We start from the raw sequence: 21849 nt of genomic DNA on the forward strand, positions 1-21849 counted from the left end.
TCTTTCTTCCATGGAGCAGCTGGTGGGCTTGAACCAACATCCTTTCAGTTTGCAGCTAAGTGCTTAACCATTTGCACCATCAGGGCTCCTTAAGTATTTACAATACTGAGGAGAAATTAAACAAATTCACAGATAACTCTAACACAAGACTACATCAGAAGTACCAGGAGAGATGTATAGCCCAGGTTCTACAACTCATCTGGGACTGGGATATGAGAGTGGAAGGTTGGGGTTAGAGTCAGGGTTAATGGGGTGGGGATGTCAGAACAAGCCACGTGGCAGAGTTTAGCATTTGAGGTGTCAATGTGAGTGTGGTGAAGAGAGACCATCTTAGACAGAGGAAGGGCATGAACAGAAGAAATGAGAGAAAAATGAGTTTTCCTTCAGGGAACAGTAAGTCCAGCTTGATTAAAGGTGCCTATACTCACAGGGTCACTACGAGTCAGAATTGACTTGACGGCAATGGGACATAGTGGATCTGACTGGACACATTGGATTGAGACCTCATTGGCAGGGATCTAAATGCCAGATAGAAGAATCTAGACCTTATGCAGTGAAGAAGGTAGTGTTCTAGAAGTTTTTTAACTTGGCGTATTATAAAATTGGAAAGCTGCCTTAAAAAGTTTAATTTGTGTCTAGGATACAATGAAGGAAAGCAAGAGAGAAGATGAGGAGAAAAGAGGCTACTTCGCACACACAAGCAAGAAAAAAATAGGGCGCTGCTGTGGGAGTAGAAACAAAAGAAGGATAGATTGACATGGTAAAGTAGTAACAACAGGGTTTGGGGACTGAATTCTCTCCTTCACGGTTGTCCATGAGACTCCCTGACTGGCCCATGCCTTGGCCCATGAGTATATTATCTATATTTAATTTATACACTCTTTCTTCTTTTATCTCTAACCTGTGGAAATGAGTATACTTCTAAGTTTCTTATTAGAAGCTCAGAGGTTGGATTGGAACCTATTTGTGACAGGTCAAGGACAAGTTCTGGTTATAGCTGTTACACAACTACAGAATCCATGGTATTTAAACACAAGCATGCTGCTGCTGCTGTTAGCTGCCGTGCAGTCAGCCCCCAACTCACGGCAACCCCCATGCACAGTGGAACAAAACGCTGTCCTGCACTGTTCCCACGATCAGTTGCGGGTCAGACCATGTGATCCACAGAGTTCTCATTGACTATTTTCAGAAGTAGACTGCCAGGCCTTTCTTCCTAGTCCATCTTATTTTGGAAGCTCCACTGAATCCTGCTCCGCATCAGAGCAACATGCAATGCTTCATTGACATGTAGGCGGTGGCTGCACAAAGGGTGCTTTGGCCAGAAGTTGCACCCAGGTCTCCCACATACAAGAGTTTAATGATAGATTAACAAACAATGAGAACTACTGCACCTTCAATTTCATTGTTCAGATTTACAGATAGATGTTTGGACTTTCTCTGATATTCCTCACAGCAAAAGATGCTCCAACCCTGTGATGGGAGTCATGGTGTGGACATGATTATTTTTGGATTACAAAGTCCCATAACAAGCACAGGTCTAATTGTTTCCTAAGAATAGCTTACAGTCTTTCAAACTTGACATTAAAGTTTTAAAAAAATTTTTTTTAAAGATTCATTTCCTTTATTTTTTTAATGAATTAAATGCTTAACAAGTTTCAAAGCTAATGAACAATCTCTAGTCTTGGTGTTCAAATTACCTAAGCCTAGGGGGCTCTAACTATAGCTTCATTGTCTCCTTCCATGCCCTTACAGGTAAGTGGAACAAATTAAAGGAGGCTCCACCATGGATATATACACAGTACCCCACTTATCAGACAAGTGCGTTCTCTAAGAGTGCTTTCTAGATAAAGGTGGGAAGATATTTAAAAAAAGAAAACAAAAAACCTGTGAGTGCTTGCCAAACTCATGGCATCTTGTGATTCCATAGCTGATGTCCGGGATCACTGTGAGGGAAAACTTTTTGTTCAAAGCTCCTGTTTCACCTGTCTGAGAACAAGTAACCAACTGACCCAGAGATCTGTGGTGTCTCCGTGTCAGAGCTCTTGAGGAACTATACCTTTGCAAGGTCAGGAAGATGGAAGGAAGAAAAAGATGGAAAAGTAAACAAAAATAACTCTCGTTGGGTTTTAAGACTTTCTGTTTTACTATGTGAAGAACAGAGTCCAGAAAGGAAAAAAAAAAATTAATTTGAAATTTTATAGAAACTTTAGGAAAATAAAAGCATCTTTTGGTCTGAATGTCAAAAATATGTTTCCCTCTTTCTCTCTTTCTTGACCACTCACTGAATGTCCTCAAGTTGTCACTGTAGAAGAAATAGTCCATTTGTCTTAGGCATTTCTGTGATATTGGGGTACAGTCCCAGAAAGCAGGGTCATAAACAGGTATAATCACAAGCATCTACGTCAGCATCATCCCCCCTTTTTTAAAAGCATCTTTGAAAATATTTCTTTTTTAAGTTTATATAACTCTTGGAGCCATAAAAAAAATTTTTTTTTTTTTTTTTTTGGGAAAATGTGAAATAAAGGGAAGTTTGGAAGGTTCACTTTGGCAGAAAGGCAGGATAAAGAATTTTCATAACTTCGGTTCACTTGGATTTCCTCCAGTTCTTGTGTTTTTACCATTCTAAGTATAACACTGGCTGCATTGCAGTGAGCACTGCAATGGGCACATCTGCTGCAGAAGACCTCTTTAAAGTGTTAAAGAGCAAAGATGTCACTTTAAGGACTAAGGTGCGCCTAACCCCAACTGAATATACCACGGACTGCCAAAAGAGCGAACAAATCTGTCTTGGAAGAAGTACAGCCAGAATGCTCCTTAGAAGCAAGGATGATAAGACTTCGTCTCAAATACTTTGGACATATCAGCAGGAGGGACTAGTCCCTGGAGAATGACATCATGCCTGGTAAAGTAGAGGGTCAGCGAAAAAGAGGAAGACCCCCGATGAGATGGATTGACACAGTGGCTGCAACAATGGGCTCAAGCATAACAATGCTCATGAGGATGGCACGGGACTGGGCAGTGTTTTGTTCTGTTGTACACAGGGTCGCTATGGGTCGGAACTGACTCGGCAGCACCTAACAACAAGTTTACCATGGAGCCCTGGTGGCGCAGCGGTTAACAGCTCAGCTGCTAACCAAAAGATCGGCTGTTTGAATCCATCAGCCACTCCCTGGAAACCCTACGGGGCAGTTCTACTCTGTCCTATAGGGTTGCTGTGAGTTGGAATCGACTCGGTGGCAACAGGTTTGTTTTTTATAGCACAGAATAACTCAAAAAACACTTTACCACATGAGATATTAACAAAAGGATTTTCAGGGCCATTACAGCTATTTTTTAGAGCTCTGCTTATTCTAATGGGCAGATTTGTATGAATAAGAACAAAAAAACCAAAAGCTTTACTGCTGTCCGTTTTAAGTGGGGCCAGAAGACTTAAACTGAACAACACTTCTTGGACAACCAGATTCTATTCCATGTTCTTCAACACTTTTATTTTGCCTTTTGCTATCACCTTGGGATACTTCTATTTTCAGTGTTTATCTTTAGACCATCTGATGATCCTTTTTTTTTTTTTTCTTTCTGAAGAAACAATACTGTTTTTCAAAACCCCAACCAGGACCAAGCTTCTGGCAACATGGCAAAGTCCAGGCAAAGGAAATAAAAACATCAGTCTGGCAGTTACAATATTCAGTGCCTCATTAGCTGAAAGGAACAAACGCTCTGTAAAGGTTATCTATCGAGAAATACAAGCTTTTTTTTCTTGGTTGAGATTTGCAGTCACTCTTTTTTTTTCTATCTGGAGATGCTCTTGGCATTTTAATTTTGTTTTAAGAGAAGTGTTCAAAAGTACCTGGGTAGTGAAATGGATGCAGTGCCTATTAGTACCAAGGGAGGACAATCACAATTAAAACAGTGCATATGCCCATAGAGATGAGAGCAAATACCAGTAGAAATAGTGCAAATGCCTTTCAGCTTTGGTCTCAGTAAAGACACTCCTTGGCTTCCATTTAGATCATTTCAAACCTGGAATCACTGCTATTTCTCTCATATACAAGAAGTCGTCTTGCACAATAACACAGGTAGAATGATACCAAGGCAGTGTGGCTAGAGATCCTTTGTGACCCAAGTCGAAGAGTGACATTTAAAAAAAAAAAGCTGGAGATTAGTCTGACATCGTTCATCCCATCCAAAGAATAGAAAACAATCATTACACTTTCTATTTTCAGTTCCACTACTTCACGCAGCCAAGTGTTTGTTATTTCAGCAGCATCTTTTGTTGTTTTGCAAAGCATTTCTCCACCTGCTGTGATTGCTAACCTGGAGCTCAGACCACTGAAGCAGGAAAAAGAAAAAAAAAAGCTGATGAAAACAAAAGCCACTGCCCTCCAGCTGTGCATTCTGCCCTATGGGAAACGCTATCAAAACTAGTAGCATTTCAATGCTGTACACCTCAGAGTATTTCAAACTCTTAGAAACAATTTTTCTCCCTATTAAAGGACTACATTGCAGAAAAAAAGCAGTAACATGCCATGAATACAGTTTGCAGAGAAATGTGAATTTCCCAAGTAAAAAACCCATTGTCACTGAGTGGACTCCGACTCATAGCAACCCTATAGGACGGAGTAGAACTGCCCCGTAGGGTTTCCAAGGCTGTAATCTTTACAGAAGTACACTGCCACATCTTTCTCCCATGGAGCAGCCAGTGGGTTCCAACAGCTGACCTCTCAGTTAGCAGCTGAGTGTTTAACCACTGTCCCACCAGGGCTCCTATCTTGAGTACAAGTGTCCAACAATGGTAAAAATATCATTTAGTCGCCTTTTTTCTGGCTAAGTCTTTAGGCTCACCTGCGGGATCACTCCAAAGGCTTTCCTCCACTGTTGCAAAGTTATTGAATCCCAGGACACACCATCAATCTGAATTTCTCCTTCAGTGTTCAGCAGCCTCAAAAAAGCTGATAACAAAGTGCTTTTCCCTGATCCAGTTCTTCCCAACAGGCCCACCTGTAAGATGAAAGTGGTGGAATTATTCCTGTCACACACAGACACCATGCCATCAGCTCAGTTCAGTACTATACTTCACTAAAAGACATCAGAGTTGTTTTTCCAGCCACGAGGGGAAGATTTTCACTCATGGATTCAAACACTCTTACACACTCCCAAGAGTGATCTGAAACAGAAACAGAATCCAGAAACTGGCCATTAGGAATTGGACCTATGATGCTGGCTTCAGTTATCACTGGCCTTAACTAATGACAAAAAGTTGAATATGTTCATTTCGTATTAAGAGAAAGCGAAAATGCAGTGTATTAATGCACATGATTTCTAAGGATGGTCTCAATCTAGCAGACTGAGCAGAGACCCACAGCTCAATCTAGTTCCAAATATGGATACTAACTTGAAAATTAATTAATCTAAAACAGGTTCCATATTTAGGTACAATCCTTGATCGATTTAAGCAAGAGTCAATCTCAGGCCTAATAATAAACAAGAGTCAGTTAAAAAAAAAAAAGAAAGAAACAGTTGTCATAGACTTGATTCTGATTCATGGTAATGATGTGTTGTAGAGAACTGTGCTTCATAGGGTTTTCAAGGCTGTGACCTTTTGGAAGCAGACCTTTTGGAAGGCGCCTCTGGGTAGGTTCGAACAGCCAACCTTTGTTTTTTTCTTTTATTGTGTTTTCGGTGATGTTTACAGCTCAAGTTAACTACTCATTCAAAAATTGATACACGTACTGTTTTGTGACATTGGTTGCAACCCCCACAATGTGACAGCACTCTCCCCCTTTCCATGCCATGTTCCCTGTATCCATTTGTCCAGTTCCTGTCCCTTCCTGCCTTCTCCTCCTTTTAGACAGGAGTTAACTAAGAAGCACGTTCCTCATGTGTGTTATTTTTTGTTTTATAGGCCTGTTTAATCTTTGTCTGAAAAGTGGGCTTCGGGAATGGTTTCAGTTCTGGGTTAGCACAGCATCTGGGGGCCATAGTATCAGGGGTTCCTTTAGTCTCTGTCACACCAGTAAGTCTGGTCTTTTTTTGTGAATTTGAATTCTGTTCTACATTTTTCTCCCACTCTGTCCAAGGCTCTCTGTTGTGATCCCTGTCAGAGTGGGCATTGGTGGTAGCCAGTCACCATCTAGTTCTTCTGATCTGAGGCTGGTGGAGACTCTGGTTCATGTGGTCCTTTAGTCCTTTGGGGCTAATATTTCCTTTTTTGTTTGGTTTTCCAACCTTTCAATTAGTGGTGAAGCACTTAACCATTTGTACCACCTAGGCACTCCTTGAATAAGCTTAGTGAACTATATATTCCCAGAGAAGGCAGCTTAGGAGGAGGCCTCAACACTCTTCAGTGACAACTTGGTCAATTGTCAAATCATATCCTTATACCCACCTTCACTGGCAAGAGGGGCATTCTGAGAAGCAGAAAAGATATTAAGGAAAAAAATCTATTCTTGTAACCTAGAGGCAGTAAGAACATAGCATGAGAGTGAGAATGCCATGTACTACATAGGGACAGCAGGTGCCACAGGTGACCTACATGGATCCCCAACTCCACATTCCGATTTTCAGTGCTGCTCCCAGCACCTGGAGGAAGGTGCTTTGCGTAGGATAGAACACTCATGCAGTCATTAACTGAACACTGAATAGACAGCCCAGCATTTAGTGGCACTGAATAAATGTTCATTTTCTTCTTCTTACATCATTCCTATTTCTTTGTATCTCTTGGCCTCTTTATGGCGTAGCTGAGAGCAATTGGTCTTCTAGAGCAGCACTTCTCATACTATTTATGGTGAAGGACAGTTTTTCATATTGTTTTGCTTTTTAATTTCCAGTTCACTGCAAGCCAGTACTTTAAAAATATAATAATTTTTTAAATGTTTACTCTCAATTTCTATACTTATCCTGTCATAGAAAAGTAACAGTTTGTAAATCTGGGCCTGTCCATGGACTACAAGAAATGTTTCAGAATGTATAACAAACTACAATAATAATAAGAAATCATTGAACACTTGTGTACCTGGTGCCCTACTAGGTCTTTGGGATAAGTAAGTAAAGAGTAATGAGACAATTGTCTTTCTAGCCATCATAAAGGCTCTACAGTAGGATTTCCACAAATGATTGTTCTCTGAGACAACTGAGAAACCCAGATTGACAAAATGTTATTCACAATACCCTGTTGAGTTTCTTCATAGTACTAATCATGATTGGTAATTATTTTATTCATTTCTTTCTTGATTATTGCTTGTATTTATCCCAAGAATATAAGTTCAACAAGGTCAGGTTAGTCTATCATGTTTTCCATTGAATTCTTGGCACCTGGCATAGTGGTTGGCTCCTATAAGGTTCTCAATAAATGCTTGTTTGCATGAATTTAGGGACAGTTCTAGGATGCATGGATGGAGGGAGGGAGCGAGAGAGGGAGGGAGGGATGGAAGGAGGGAGGGATGGAGGGAGAGAGGGATGGAGGGAGGGAGGGATGGAGGGGTGGAGGGGTGGATAGGAAGATGAAAGAACAAACTTAGTTGATTGGACAAACAAACTGATTTGGTCAAGTTTCTATAATCACCAGATAACTCTTAATTTAAAATTTTTATGGAATTTCATATGCACATTTCCCCTTATCAATCAGCCTATGTTGCACAAACACATGTTCCATATGTCGTGATTTCTGAAACACAACTCTAAAGCTTTATACATGCAATCTGAATATGCCCTGGTCAGTGAAGCATGGGAGAAGAGAGGAGAAGGGAAGTCCAATATAAGGAAGCGATATGTTCTAAGGTCATATCAAGAATCTGTGACAAAAAGTACTCTGAAGTACAGATCCCTAAATAATTAGCCAGGGTTCTAATAACTAGGATAAATGACCACACCCGCTTTCCTCTAGAAGCATATACTGAAATTTTTAGAGACATCAACTTTTATATCGAGATAAGACTGGCTAAAGAGGCAATTTTCAAATCTTTTGTTCAGCTTTAAAGCTTTAGCCATTGCCTGGTTTCCTTATAGTACTGAACTGCTGGTTATGCATGTCTGACACCTTTTCCAAAGTGAGGAGTCTTACTGGTTCCTGCCTAACAAAGTCTTCTTGTTGTTTACGTAACTGGCACATAACAATTCCTTTCCGGAGATTTGTTTTTCCAGGCTTCTAAGTAATCTGTTGAATAACGCCAGAGTACTTCCTGCAAATAAGCTTTTAAGACATATCCTAATTCCAAGTCAGTGTTTTCTAGTAACTTCAGTGCACCTCCTCTCTGAGAATTTTGGATCAAGATAAATCAAAGCATTATCTGAAGAGTTAAACAGTGCTGAATTTGGCGCTAGTTGTAATTGCATTGTACCATGAATAGAAGAGTCTCAATACATCCCATTTAGTGTGTCTTGCTTGCCATTTTAATACTGCAACAGATGGAAAACTGCTGTAATTATTTTTCGTCTCCTTGTGGTCTCCAGAAATCAAGATGCGAAATCTAGTGAAATTTGGATCCCCAAGGCAATTAAAACCGTACCTCTACTATAAAACAGAATAGTCCTTGTGAATATGCTCCTTTTCAACCAGTATAAATTACTGAATGATTCAGAAACTTTCCACCAATTTTTATCAAGACAGACAATGCCATATGCGTTTAACAAATAAAGGCATTTAGACATCTTTGCTGTATGATCTGAACACTTCACACAGTAATAAATTGTTTCTGGCATTTCTTCAGTATATTAAAGAGACTAAAATGGAGAAGGCAGCTAAGCTCATTCAAAAAAGTAGACCTCGAAGAACTATTAATTACCCATTTAATCAGAGGACTGTCCAGTGCTGTGATATAGGCAGTATACCCTCTGAGGCATTTTGATAAGTCCAGGTTTATCATGAAGGACCTGGCTCCAAATTAAAATTCCAGTCTGTGTTTTGAGAAGAAAAAGAAAAGGAAAAGGCAAGGAGACAAAACTTGGGGGAAAAAAAAAAAAATTTTTTTAAAGCTACTTGCCATTAAACAGATATATAGGTTTTATAAAAGTTGTGAAACAGTTGCTACGTTTGTCCTGCACTGACAATAAAATTTAAAGCAAAGTTTCTGTGAACTAAAGGCCTCAGGTAAAAGCAAGCCGAGCAGTAGTACATTTTCCCCTAAAGTAATTAGTATAGACAAAATGTGTTAATATACAAATAGAATAATTTCATGCAATAATATTGGCCTTTTCGTCTTTACCCATAAAACAAAGAAAACTGAAATCCATTTAAAATTAAGAAGGTTCTCATATAAGAACATTTATTTCAATGTATTATTTTCTTTTTCTCCAAGAAAATTAATTGTCCCACAGCTGAGCTTGCAGTGTTTTTGGATACCTGGAATAGTATACTAAATTTAAGTCTACTCCTTAATTTAGTGTGAGAAAATGTTTGGAACATCTTGTTAAGAGTTTGCAAGTTGCTATTATAGGTTGAAACCCTGGTAGTGTAGTGGTTAAGATAGTTCAGCTGCTAACCAAAACGTTGGCAGTTCGAATCCACCAGGCACTCCTCAGAAACCCTATGGGGCAGTTCTACTCTGGGTTGGTTCACCACCAACCTTCTGGCTAGTAGTTGAGCACCTAACTGTTGGTGCCATGAAGGGACCTCCTTTATCCTTACTGTTCAAAATTAAGCAGGAGAAAACAGCACTATAAGGTATCACAAAACAAATACTCAAGCTGAGTTGTTAGATGAAACCAAACAACCAAACCCAGTGCCGTTGAGTCGATTCCAACTCATAGCGACCCTATAGGACAGAGTAGAACTACCCCATAGAGTTTCCAAGGAGCGCCTGGTGGATTCGAATTGCCGACTCTTTGGTTAGCAGCTGTAGCACTTAACCACTACGCCACCAGGGTTTCCTTAGACGAAAGCACATGTCATTTATACAACATAGTTTTGAGAATAACAACTGAAAAACGTTTACATTTTGAAAGACAGTATGCCACACCCTTCTCAAATGAGGTTTTATCTTTTTTCCCACATTTACTAGAACCATAAATTTCTTTTTTGCTCAACAAGTTTTCTTCTCCAAAAGCCTCATTCAATCATAGTGCTTTAATTAAAAGAGCCATCTGAAAGTGAAATACTCTGACTTCTACAATCCTGTGAATTCACTGGGGTTTAAACAACTTTTAAAGGCAATGTTTACTGCTTGCTTGTCAGTAAACACATTGCCGTCAAGTCAATTCTGACTCATAGCAACTCTACAGGATGGAGTAGAACTGCTCCATAAGGTTTCCAAGAAGTAGCTGATGAATTCGAACTGATGACCTTTTGGTTAGCAGCTGAGTTCTTAACCACTGCACCACCAGGGCTCCATCAGGGCTCCATAATAAATACACACGCATACAAAAAGTATCCTTTGCACACAACAGGTTCTAACTCCTGGCCTCACAATTCCTTGTCCTGTAAAATTCTAATGACCTTCATCTCCAACCCGTTTCAGTTTTGCAGGCACATCTTAAACCTCAAAATGAAAAATTTATTTCTAAGTTCTTGAAGTCTTAAGATTCTCCTCCTCCTCTTACTCCTTTTCTCCTTCTAAGAGAAACAGTGTGGTGTGGTGAAAAAAGGACTTTGAAGTCAGACAGACCTGGCTTAGATACTTGCTTCCTTTCTTAATTGAACCCCAGTGTCTTCTGCTATGTAAAATACAGATAATATCATCTACCTTTGTGGTTATAATAAAATCAAATGTGATAACAAATAAAGGTCTTCAGACAGTACTTAGGATGTGGAAAGCACTCAGTAAGCACATTCCCTCTTTGAAGGGCAAGATCCATAGCCTTATGTGATTAATTTTTCAATTCCCCCAAACTACCTGGGGAGTGCCTTGCAATGACTAGTTACTGAACACACTTGGCCTGTTTTCTACATATAGGTTCAGAGCAAATGAAATGCCTGAGCATATCAATTCCCCCTGATTTTGCAGCAAATGAGAACTCTGTGAATTCTATCACTCTACTAGTGTTTGGTTCAATTTAATTTAGTGGGCAAGGGAGCATCAATAAAGCAGAGGGGTGGGAGGATGTCAGGAGGAGGGAAAACAAATAATTTACCAAAGCTTTCCACCTGGTCTATATCAGCCTATTTGTTGTTATTGTCTGTAGTTTGATGGCAGCACTTTTGACATCCATGGCATGGATGACCCATGGCATGGATGTGTAAAGCAAAGCGGACTAATTATGCTTTTCCCCATGCATGGGAAGGGCCAAAGCAAATCATTAATTTTGCACACTTTCAAAAAATAACTTTAACACTTCTCCAAGTTCTAGATGCTAATGAAGCAAAAATGTCAAAAATTGCAGAGATTTAATTAGGGCTCTGATATAACCCAAATATCCACAAACAGCCTCATTCAACTTCTTGTTGTTAGGGGCCATCAAATTGGTTCTAACTCAGAGAGACCCTGTAGGCCACAGTAGAATTGTCCCATAGGGTTTCCAAGGAGCAGCTGGCGGATTTGAACTGCCAAACTTTTGGTTAGCAACTGAGCTCTTTACCACTATGCCACCAGGGCATTCTACTAGGAGGGGAAAATTAAATCTAAAACCTGAAGTCTTTCCATTTATGCACATTTGAAACTCTCCTCTCAGAAAAGAAAAAAAAAAAATCCTCATCCCAGTCTTGATGAGCAGAAATGTAATAGAAAGCTAATTTTTATGGTATGTGAACTTACATATCCTAACTATAAGATACAAGGGTAAGGTAAAATTTTAAGCCATTTTAGCACAGACGCACAGGAACTTTACATATATATGCATATGCATGCAGTGGTTAGGCATTTGGCTGCTAACCAAAAGGTCGGCAGTTCGAATCCACCAGCCATTCCTTGGAAACCCTATGGGAGAGTTCTACTCTGTCCTATAGGGTTGCTATACTTGGAACTGACGGCAACAAGTTCGGGTTTTTTTGTCATGCATACACACATATATATATTTCTAACAGAACATATATATTTTTAACAGAAAATATCCACTACATTAAATCAATTTCCTAAAACCCTTGGGCAAATGCAGATGATGATAGTCTGTTCCTATGTCTGGTGTTAGAGATGGTGTCCTAGCACCTTTACCAATAGCACTGCAACAGTTTAAAAAAAATTCTCCATTTGAAAGTAAACCACAAAGAGATGAAGTTTTTTAATTCAGCCTTCATAGGAGTTGGCTTCCATATTCTATCTCAATAAATTAAATAAGTAAAAACAAAAAATACAATATTCCTTACTACATTTATAATGTGGCCTAGAATAAGGGATCTGAAGACAACATAAAACTCTGTTCATAGAGCATAAAGTGTATGGAGAATGACCATCCCTTCTCCAAGAATCAATCCAAGAATTGGTAAATATTGAGTACCTTCTATGTGCTCGGAGCCCTGGTGGTGCAGGGATTAAGAGCTGACTGCTAAACAAAAGGTCGGCATTCGAATCCACCAGCTGCTCCTTGGAAACCCTATGGGACAGTTCTACTCTCTCCTATAGGGTCACTATGAGTCGTAATCAACTCGAAGGCAGTGGTACCCCCCTCCATGTGTTCATCCCTGTTCTGGGATCCATAATACTTAAAAAGAATTCACGTTTATTTTTGCTTAGTAAATAATTCTTGATTATACTCTCAGTACTTCCGGAGGAAAATTTAAACAATCTATATCTTGGCAAAAAGTCCAAACAAACTGAAAAATGCTAAGAAAAAATGTCACTTGTTTGAAAGAGTGTTAATTAGGTAAAATTTTAAAAAGCATGTATGCAGACAATAACAAAATATTTCTCTTATCTGAAACGGAAGATATTTTCAAGATGCGAAATTTAAAATATGTTATGATTTTGGTTTATATAGTGACTTCTTTAGTTAGTAACCTAGCAATTAATTAGATATTTCTGTCAGGCAGACTTCCATGTAAAATGAACCTATTTATACAGATTCAGAACTCTGCGAATTAAATTTCACATGAAAAATGCCGACTTCATATAATTTGAGGCATGTTCAATATTGGTCCTTATCAATAATAATAGTGTTATGAATGGATTCTGTTCATACATTGCTTTAGGCTACTGGTATTCATTTACTGAACATGGGTCTAACAAAACAGGCAATGTTTAATACTCACCCTCTGGCCAGGACTTATTGAGAAGGAAATGTTCTCTAATATGGCATTGCCACCATCTATATATTTTGCTGTGAGGTCTTTGACAGTCATGTGACCCCCTGAGGGCCAGTTGTAATCTTTCTTCACGTGCTGGTTCTCAATAATCATAACTTTGGACAGCTGGCCATCCTTGGGTGGTTTGACAGATTTGGCAGGTTTACTTTCTTCTGTTGGCATGTCGATAAACTTAAAGATTCGGCTCACAGATCTCATCTGAAATCAAAGTAACAACATTTGATTTTTGTTTATTTAAGAACTGTAGGCAATGTCATAGTAAGTTTGATGTTTATTAAAAAATAACTTGCAATCCCCTAAAATCTTCTTTAAACCAAACAATGTTGTTGTTAAGTGCTGTCAAGTTGGTTCCGACGTATAGCAACCCTGTATACAACAGAACAAAATGCCGCCCAGTCTTGCGCCATCCTCAGGATCATTGCTATGTTTGAGCCCATCGTTGCAGCCACCGTGTCAATCCATTTCATTGAGGGCCTTCCTATTTTTCGTTGGCCCTCTATTTTACCAAGCATGATGTCCTTCTACAGGGGCGGTCCCTCCTTATAACACGTCCAAATCAAACAATAATTTAGCTTAATTAGTAAAGAATGTCTGCCGTCAGCAATATGCTCTTTTAAGAACTATCTATAGGTGATCAGATCGACAACAGTAATTCAAAGGTTAGACAGGAAATTTAGGGGGCAGTGAGTTTATGGGGAAGAAACAATTCAGAAAAAAAGGGTAAGAATAGTTGCATAACTTGAAGAATAATCAATGTCGCTGAATTGCAGATGTAGAAACTAATGAATTGATGTATGTTCTGCTGTGTATATTCCCAACAAAAATAAAATAATAAAAAAATAATTTTTAAGATACTATGTTAGCTATGCATCATTGAGTTAGTTGTCAGATTTTTCATTGAATTAACAGGAAATCATTGGATATAATTAAAAGTTTAACCAAAGATAATTAACTATAACTTATATAAATAGGCTCTGTATAGACCTTTTCATTTTGGTGATCACTGAATTCTCAGTTATGCAAGCTACACATAAATAGCCAAACTACTCTTTAGGGAATAGATGATGTCAAAGGGAAAATTTTTTTTTCTAATATGAGCAATATTGCACAATGTTGTACAACCAGTATGTTGTAATAAAATGTACCACACCTCAAAATTACTGCTGAAGATTCTTGCCTTTCTCTTGGACTGCCTTAATAATAACTAACTACAATTCTATATGTCAGCCTGGTGGTAAGTGGACTTTTGATGCTTGTTGTTCATGTTGTTGTTAGGTGCTTTCAAGCTGGTTCCGACTCATAGCTACCCCATGTACAACAGAAGGAAACACTGTCCAGTCATGTACCATCCTCATAATCGTTGCTCTGTTTGAGTCCATTGTTGCAGCCACTGTGCCAGTTCATCTCATTGAGGGCGTTCTCTTTTTTGTTGACCCTCCATTTTACCAAGAATGATGTTCTTCTCCATGGATTGGTCCAGCCTGATAACATGTCCAAAGTACCTGAGACAGTCTCACCATCCTCACTTCTAAGGAGCTTTCTGGCTGTATTTCTTCCAAGACAGATTTGTTCATTCTTCTGGCAGTCCGTGGTATATTCCATATTCTTCACCAACACCATAATTCGAAGGCATCAATTCTTTTCCAGTTTTCTTTATTCATTGTCCAACTTTTGCATGCACACGAGGTGACTGAAAATACCACGGCTTAGGTCAGGGGCACCTTAGTCCTCAAGCTGACATCTTTGCTCTTTAACACTTTAAAGAGGTCTTTTGTAGCAGATTTTCCCAATGCAGTATGTCATTTGATTTCTTGACAGCTGCTTCCATGGGCATTGATTGTGGATCTAAGTAAAATGAAGTCCTTGACAGCCTCAATATTTTCTCCGTTTGTCATGATGTTACTTACTGGTACAGTTGTGAAGATTTTTGTTTTCTATATGTTGAGGTGGGATCCATTCTGAAGGCTGTAGTCTTTGATCTTCATCAGTAAGTACTTCAAGCCCTCTTCACTTTCAGCAAGCAAGGTTGTATCACCTGCATATTGCAGGTTGTTAATGAGTCTTCCTACAATCCTGATGCCGTGTTCTTCTTTATATAGTTCAGCTTCTCAGATTATTTGCTCAGTATATACGTTGATATATATATACTATATCAGTGTATATACTCAGTATGTATACTCAGTATATATCAGTATATACTGATATATATAGTATATATATATACTATAGCAATGTATATACTGAGCAAATAATATATATATTATTGATATATATATAATTGATATATATACACTATATCAATGTATATACTGAGTATATACTCAGTATACCACTATATATCAGTATATATACTTAGTATATATCAGTATATACTTAGTGTATATATATACTATATCAATGTATACACTGAGCAAATAATCTGAGAAGCTGAACTATACAATCCTGATGCCGTGTTCTTCTTTATATAGTTCAGCTTCTCAGATTATTTGCTCAGTATATACATTGATATATATACTCAGTACGTATCAGTATATACTGATATATATAGTATATATATAAAAAAATTTTTTATATACACTATATCAATGTATATACTGAGCAAATAATATATATAATTGATATATATACACTATATCAATGTATATACTGAGTATGTACTGGTATATCCTGAGTATATATCAGTATATACTGATATATATATACAGCATATATATATATACTATATCAATGTATATACTGAGCGAATAATCTGAGAAGCTGAACTATATAAAGAAGAATACGGCATCAGGATTGTAGGAAGACTCATTAATAACCTGCAGTATGCCGGTGATACAAACTTGCTTGCTGAAAGTGAAGAGGGCTTGAAGCACTTACTGATGAAGATCAAAGACTACAGCCTTCAGAATGGATCCTACCTCAACATATAGAAAACAAAAATCTTCACAACTGTACCAGTAAGTAACATCATGACAAACGGAGAAAATATTGAGGCTGTCAAGGATTTAATCTTACTCGGATCCACAATCAATGCCCATGGAAGCAAAAGATCAGCAGTTTGAATCTACCAGCTGCTCCCTGGAAACTCTATGGGGCAGTTCTACTCTGTCCTATAGGGTTGCTATGAGTCAGAATCAACTCCATGGCAATAGATTTGTTTGTTTGTTTTTTAATAGTTTAAATTCTTTATCAAGAACATATTTCTCTGGAAAATTATGACTTATTGAAATTTAAAATGTGATTTTAAAAAAGACTAGCATATAATAGGCACTCAATAAGTCCTTGAAAAAATAATGAATGATGGAATGAATATATAAATGAATAAATACAGTATTTTTATGCAAATAATGCACACCTTCTACATTTGATTGCCCACCACGCCCTCCCCCCTTGAGGCAGGTATTTTTGTAAGTGCCACAATGCCAATTTATTTTTACAGGTTGCTGTAAAAAAAAAAAATTAGCATTGTATGCTTACAAAAATACCTTGCAGGAGAGGGCACAGTTGGCAAACAAAGGTAAAAGATGGGCATTATTTGCATAAAAATACAGTAAATAATGAATTCTTTAAATTCTATTGATCCTGTTGCACAGCCCTCCCTGGGTGTTATTAGCTTAATAGAAAGAATTTTACTGTTTTTTGAGTATTAATAGTAATTATTGATGCAGGCTTTACCGAGTAAAGAATGTAACTAAACTTCTCCCTTACTATGTTATTATTATCTTATTTACATAAGGCTTAGACTATTAGAAATTATTCCTTTTATAAAAAAGAGGAGGGCAGATCTGCATCGGGGGCATTTCCTATTTCTATTTTTCATTATCATAAGATGAAGCAGGAAGAGTTCTTCATCTTTAGTATGGAATGATCAGTGGATGAAGCAGTGGAGTTTAGATAACGACCCTTGATTGAACATGAAAAGTTCTGTCTTAATTGCATTGCCCATTGTTCAGGAAGTTCTTTTTAGTGATTCTGTGCTTGCATTTCCTTAAACTTGAAAATATTTTCAAATTATTTTCAATAATTATTCAAAATTCAAGAAGAGAATCCTTGTAAGCCAAACTCCCTTTAACGGAAATAAAAAAGGAGCAAAACCCACACCCATCATAATAACTCTAGGTAAAGCAAATGGTGTATAACCACTATTTTTCCCACATGTGGATTTTAAATTCTGCACTATGGGTGACTTTCAGGGATTGCTAAATCCAGAGTCAGTTATTCGTGACTAATTTTGAATTAAAACATATTCTTGCATTCCACTGTCATTCATTTTCACAGAGAGCTGCTAGTCTACATAAGGCCCAGAAGATAAATTAAAACTACCAGCAAGGTGAAGCTGCCAAAGAAATAGCTTAAATCCATTTAAAATATCTTATGGTCTTTATCTGGCATAAGAATAACATCAGTCTCTTAAAATGATTGAGGAGAATACAGAAATGTGGCTCATTTTAATAAAATAAAGACTGTCAACATTTCCTCATGTCAATTCTATGAGGAGTACTAAACTAGTCTTTGTTAAGCACTTTACTATGTCACGGAAGAGACATTATAAGTAACACCTCTCATGTTTTTTATCAGTTTTTTATTTTTGGTGAAAATATACACAACCAATTATACCCCCATTCAACAATTTTTATATGTGCGGTTCATTGACAATGGTTACACACATCACCGTGTCACCGTTCTCCCCATGTCTGCCCATATTGTTTCACCACCATTAACTTAGACTCTCTGCCCCTTAAAATTCTCATCTGTGTTTTACAGTTACTGTTTTCCATTTGATTTCATGTAGGTAATTCTTTAAAAGAGTGCAACACTCAAGGCTAACAGTTTTTATTTAATGAGACAAATGATTGTTTAGTTTAAAGATGATTTCATGGGATAGTTTTGGTTCAAGGCTTAAAAGTTATAAAACCCTTCATATTTTAATACTTCCAAGTAACCAATAAAACATTTAAATATTGCTAACTAAACTGTTCAAAATTATAGGCAGTGTTATTAGAAAATAAGAACGTTCAAAAACATTACATTGATAGCACTGAAAGGTGCATACTATCTCTTAGTCTGAGGATTTGTGTTTGAGCTTTACAAATGACAGCTTCCATTAGTGAGGCTCACCTCGGAGGGAATCCAGACTAATGTCGCAAAGCAAGACACCTTCTAATGACACATCTGGTTTTGATGCTGGTGAATGGAATGGAACGTTCCTATCAAATTTAGAAATGAAACTTTCCAACTCATCATCTTTCACAGAGTCTAGCTGCTTAAAGAGACTCCAGATCAGGCTATTATAGTTACCCACAGCATGGTCAAATATCCTTGACCAAGAACATGTTATCTCATCTTCACAATGGGCACTCATCCATAGCATAGGAGCAGCCATTCATTCAATGGGTTAGAACATTTTCAAAGGGAAAAAACAGGTGGCTAAACAGATACTTGCATTATGGACAGTCTTGCAGGCACTGAAATGCCACTACAGATAGATGTTGTGGCCAGATAATATTGTGAATTACGAGCCAATTCCTGTACCGCATGGGCTTTCCAGGCTTAACCAGCCTGGACAGTCTACCTCCACTGTCTCTGGGAGAAGCCACATTAGAACCAGAGCAGATGAAATAAATTCTTGCCTTTTAAGTGTCAAAAACTGGCCGTTGAAACTCAAACTACAGAGATTAGTAGTTTTAAAGTTTTGCGACAGAAGAAAATTGGCTTTTAAGCTTTAAAAGCCAGAGCCAGAAGAACTCAAGGCACAATGACTATGCAAAATGGCAGACATAGACAAAGTCATGATGGATGAGAAGCAGCTCTCCTCCTCACCCCACAAACTGACTCAAGAAAGGCTACCTGTGAACGAGAGTAACAAGAGAGCTTAAATATCAGTTATTCTAAAAACAGATCTTGCCGTGCAACTGAAACCTGGCTGGATCCTCAAGTAGATTTGGGGGACTTTAAAAAAAATTTTTTTTTTTTTTTTTTTAGAGCACCAGGAGCCCTGGTGACACAGTGGTTAAGTGCTCGGCTGCTAACTGAAAGGTCAATGGATCAAACCCACCAGCCGCTCCATGGGAGAAAGATGTGCCAGTCTGCTTCCTTAAAGATTACACTCTTGGGAACCCTATGGGGCGGTTCTATTCTGTCCTATAGGGTTGCTGGAAACCCTGGTAGTGTAGTAGTTAAGTGCTATGGCTGTTAACCAAAGGGCTGGCAGTTCAGATCTGCCAGGCGCTCCTTGGAAACTCTATGGGGCAGTTCTACTTTGTCCTATAGGGTTGCTATGAGTCGGAATCAACTCGATGGCACTGGGTTTGTTTTTTTTTATTTTATAGGGTTGCTATGAGTTGGGATCGACTCAACAACCAACTGAACAGGAATGGATTTTAAAGCATAAGAGGGGGTTTCTGGGTGATCCAAAATGGTAATGCGGTTGGCTGCAAACCAAAAGATTGGAGGTTTGAGTCCACCCAGAGGTGCCTCAGAAGAAAGGTCTGGTGATCTATTTCCAAAAAGTCAGTCTTTGAAAACTCTATGGAACACATTTTTAATCTGACACACAAGGGTCGCCATGAGTTGGAATCAATAGCAACTGGAAAACACACACACACACACAAAGAAGCCTGTGCTTTGATTCCAAGCTGAAAACCAGGAAAGAGGTGCACTTAAAGAAGCTTCCAGTGCCTGCCATGGTGGCAGCAGAGGGTGAACACAATGGCTTGGTACGTCTAGGCACAGAGGACATGACATAGCTTCAGATTTTCCTGTGTTTTCAGAATGGTGCTCAAAGAAAGCCAAATATTTTTGACTCCTCAAGGGAATGGAAGACGCTGAAAGAGAGCTCAGCTAGGGAGAGCTCACAGTCATGATAACAAAGGACAAAGACACAATCTACATGGACCATAGCCCTCTAGGGCAGCAAGTCTGCCCCACTGACAGGAAAGTCTCATTGCAGCCATCACCAGCTTTGGTGGGAGCACTTTTCTTAGACTTTGAGGAATATAAGATGAAGTCAAATGAGGCCCAGGCACTGAAATATTAAACTTACTTTACATTTGTAGAGAAGCAAATTTGACATAATTTGTATAGACCTCAGTGATGTTGAAATTTAGCCAAGATGAGGCAGGATTTTTGCTTGAGAACCATCCACTTTAAATTCTTGATTATATCATTTAAATTGCCATGATTCCCCTAAGCACACTGAGAAGGAGTCAGTTCTTAAAATTGAATCTTGTCTTTATAATAATGTCTAAAGATACTAATCTAAGCATCAGAAGAACAAAGTCTTTTGGAAATGTGATGGTCTTAACAAAAAGATAGCTCCACAGCCTTATCTCAACCTTACTATCTGAGGGATGCAATTAAGTCACAAAGAAAATGATTCTTGATTTCCCTTTTCACTTTTTTGTTGATCAAGAGGGAAAGAAAACGGAAAGCTCAAAGACCTTTTCCACAGTAAGTCAGGAAACCAGGCTCTTCTCCCAAATATCTACTCCATTTTCCTTCATCTTTTTGCTTATTTAGAAAGCATGAGATCAAAATTATGCATTAACATCTAAACCCCATGTCATAATATCTCAATAGCCACAATAATAGAAAATACATAAACTTCAGATCTGGCTGGCCACACCTATAAAGAGACTATCGGTTTAGTAACTGCTTATTAAGAGGAAGATTTCAAGAAACAATCGTGAAGAGAATCATCTGAAAAATGGACAAAATACGAAAAACATCAGACATTTTAAAGGAGAAATTTTCAAAATGGGAATTACATAAAAGGGAGGGTTAAAGTAGTTTAAATCACAGAACCTTTCAGTAGGCCCAAACTAAGTGCTTTTCAGCACTGAGTAACACAGACCTGAAACCCAAGGCCACACGACAGAGACACTGGCATAACCTTTAGGTCATGCTCATAGACCGAAGAGGTAACGGTTATCATCAAACAGGCTCTCTGCCAAGAACATATTCTTCAAACTCTGCTCATCTCTCTGCTTCTATTGCTCATCATCCTAGAGCACATAAAAAATCAGTCAAGTAATATATTGCTATAAATTATTAACAGCCTAAATGCATTACCATTTTTTAAAAGCACATGACAGGCCATCAGTAAGCGCTTGGTGAATGTAACTGGGTCTGTGTGGTTTCCACTAAAAAATCTTTCATAGGACATCTCAAGAATGAGTCTAAAACAGCAAATCTCAGGATTTTAACTATTTTCATACAATGTTCTCTAAGCATCTTAATTTTGAAACTTGTGGCTTCCTCAAAGTTCTCCGCCATTAAACACCATTCTTTAAATGTCTTGTAAAGATTTATATATGTATTATTGATTGATATGTTGGGCAAAAATGATTTGCAGGTGGTCCATCAAGTCAAAAGTAAATTCCATCTCAGAGACCAGAGATCAGCAAACTATGGCCCATAGGCCAAATCTGGCCACACCTATTTGTTTATATATCGTCAACAGCTTTTTTTGCCTACAAAGGCACAGTGGAGTAGTTGGTGCTTTCTAGAAAGTTTGCTAACACCTGCCATAGACTCACAGAAAACCATAGCTAAAATGAAATTTTCTTGCTGTTGGGTGCCATCGAGTTGATTCTGGCTCATAGTTATCCCATGTGACAGAGCAGAACTGCTCCATAGGGTTTTCTTGGTTGTAATCTTTACAAGAAGCAGATCACCAGGTCTTT

At 38.2% G+C, this 21849-nt stretch overlaps 1 protein-coding gene across 1 annotated transcript in view; it reads right to left on the reverse strand.

Moving 5' to 3' along the window:
- The window catches only part of CFTR (CF transmembrane conductance regulator), a 196596-nt gene that overhangs the window by 20614 nt on the left and 154133 nt on the right, over positions 1–21849 (reverse strand). Inside the window, exons 22-23 of the mRNA XM_064290397.1 lie at positions 13115–13366; positions 4843–4998 (exon numbers count right to left, since the gene is read on the reverse strand). Coding sequence (XP_064146467.1) covers positions 4843–4998; positions 13115–13366 — 408 coding nt within the window. The remainder of the gene's footprint in view (positions 1–4842; positions 4999–13114; positions 13367–21849) is intronic.

The sequence above is a fragment of the Loxodonta africana genome, chromosome 8 (genome assembly GCF_030014295.1).
Source record: "Loxodonta africana isolate mLoxAfr1 chromosome 8, mLoxAfr1.hap2, whole genome shotgun sequence".
NCBI classification, from domain to species: Eukaryota; Metazoa; Chordata; class Mammalia; order Proboscidea; family Elephantidae; genus Loxodonta; species Loxodonta africana.